The 1,405-nt window shown below is 43.0% G+C and overlaps 1 protein-coding gene across 1 annotated transcript in view; it reads right to left on the reverse strand.

Annotated features, from left to right (window-relative positions):
- The window catches only part of MTMR12 (myotubularin related protein 12), a 113,920-nt gene that overhangs the window by 37,755 nt on the left and 74,760 nt on the right, over nt 1-1,405 (reverse strand). The window contains exon 8 of the mRNA XM_006896790.1: nt 564-639. Coding sequence (XP_006896852.1) covers nt 564-639 — 76 coding nt within the window. The remainder of the gene's footprint in view (nt 1-563; nt 640-1,405) is intronic.

The following is a 1,405-nucleotide window of genomic DNA, read 5'->3' on the forward strand; positions in this document are numbered from 1 at the left end:
TCACGCGCACTCCTTACTAAATGCCCTGCAGACACAGAACTCCCAAGCACCAGTTAGTGATGCTGACTGCCAGAATCATCTTCTTCTGATCAGTGACACATTAAATATGGAGCAAATCCCATTCTTTTCTGTGAAAACTAAGGACGTGCTCTACATGGTCTTTGGGATGAAGACCACGCCCCAACCAAAAATAATAGCTGTGGCGCAAAGGAATCTTGAGTCCGACTACCGTGACTGAGAGCAGCTGGCACAGCTTCAGGGTGGCTGAGGTGTTAAATCAGGCTTTCAACAGCAGACAGGCCAGCAATCCTCTGAAAGCTTTTTAAAGATGTCTTGGCTGAAAATGCAAGTGCATTTGTGGAGACTGGAGAGCTCCGGGCCCGGGGAGCCTCTTATCTTAGAGGCTTCTGCATCATCTCTGGAGAGTCCCAAGGATATTTGCGGATCACTCCTGGCTTGCATTCTAGCTCTTTAGCAAAAGCCAAAAGGCCTTACGGAAGGTAATTTTGCCATGATGGGTCAATGAGCAATCCATGCTCTGAAGGGGTCGCATGTGCACTTACTGGTATGCCGTGGCCCTGGAAGTGTTCGATCTCCTCTTCTGGAAGAGAGATGGGAACAACAAAGTACGCTGGCAACCTGGAAAGCAATGACATCAGAGTTTCAGTACTAGAGGTAATTCTCTAAATGCAAGAGCTCGCTACCATGAGCACAAAGAAGCCAAGCCGTGTGAGACGTACCGTGCTTGCTAAGACACATCAGATCAGACAAGCTGTTAGGTAAATTTGGTGTAAAACACTATGGCCAAAGCAGTCAGAAAACGGAATTCAAGTCCTAGCTCCCTAATTCTGTAGAGTGCTAAGAAAGTTATCCCATCTTTTCTGGTGTTTCCTCACCTATCACAAAAGGGAGTAGTTTTCTCATCACATAGCAACAGTGACGAATGTGGCATCAGGACTGGGAGAAGGCTCATTAATAACTTGTGACATGCCGAAGACACACCCTTTCCCCAAAAGCAAAGACAACTTAAAGCATCTTCGGATGAAGATCAAAGACTACAGCTTTCAGCATGGATTACATCACAACATGTAGAAGATATAAATCCTCACAACTGGACCAGTAAGCAACATCATGATAAATGAACACACGAGTTGCCAGAGGTTTGACATGGACCACAATCAGTGTTCACAGAAACGAAACAGCAGTCAAGAAATTCAATTGTAAAAAAAAGAAATTCAATTGTGCAACAACAAACGAATATTTTTAAAAAGTGAACTGGGGGAAGGGGAAAAGAGGAAAAGGGGGTAAAATGTGCAACAATGAATGAATGAAAATCTAACGTTTCTGTAACCTTTTGTTAAAATCGTAATTAAAATTTATTTATTTATTTATTTATCTTTTAATA

The sequence above is a fragment of the Elephantulus edwardii genome, unplaced genomic scaffold (genome assembly GCF_000299155.1).
Source record: "Elephantulus edwardii isolate Elephantulus edwardi_28Jun2011 unplaced genomic scaffold, EleEdw1.0 scaffold00191, whole genome shotgun sequence".
NCBI lineage: Eukaryota > Metazoa > Chordata > Mammalia > Macroscelidea > Macroscelididae > Elephantulus > Elephantulus edwardii.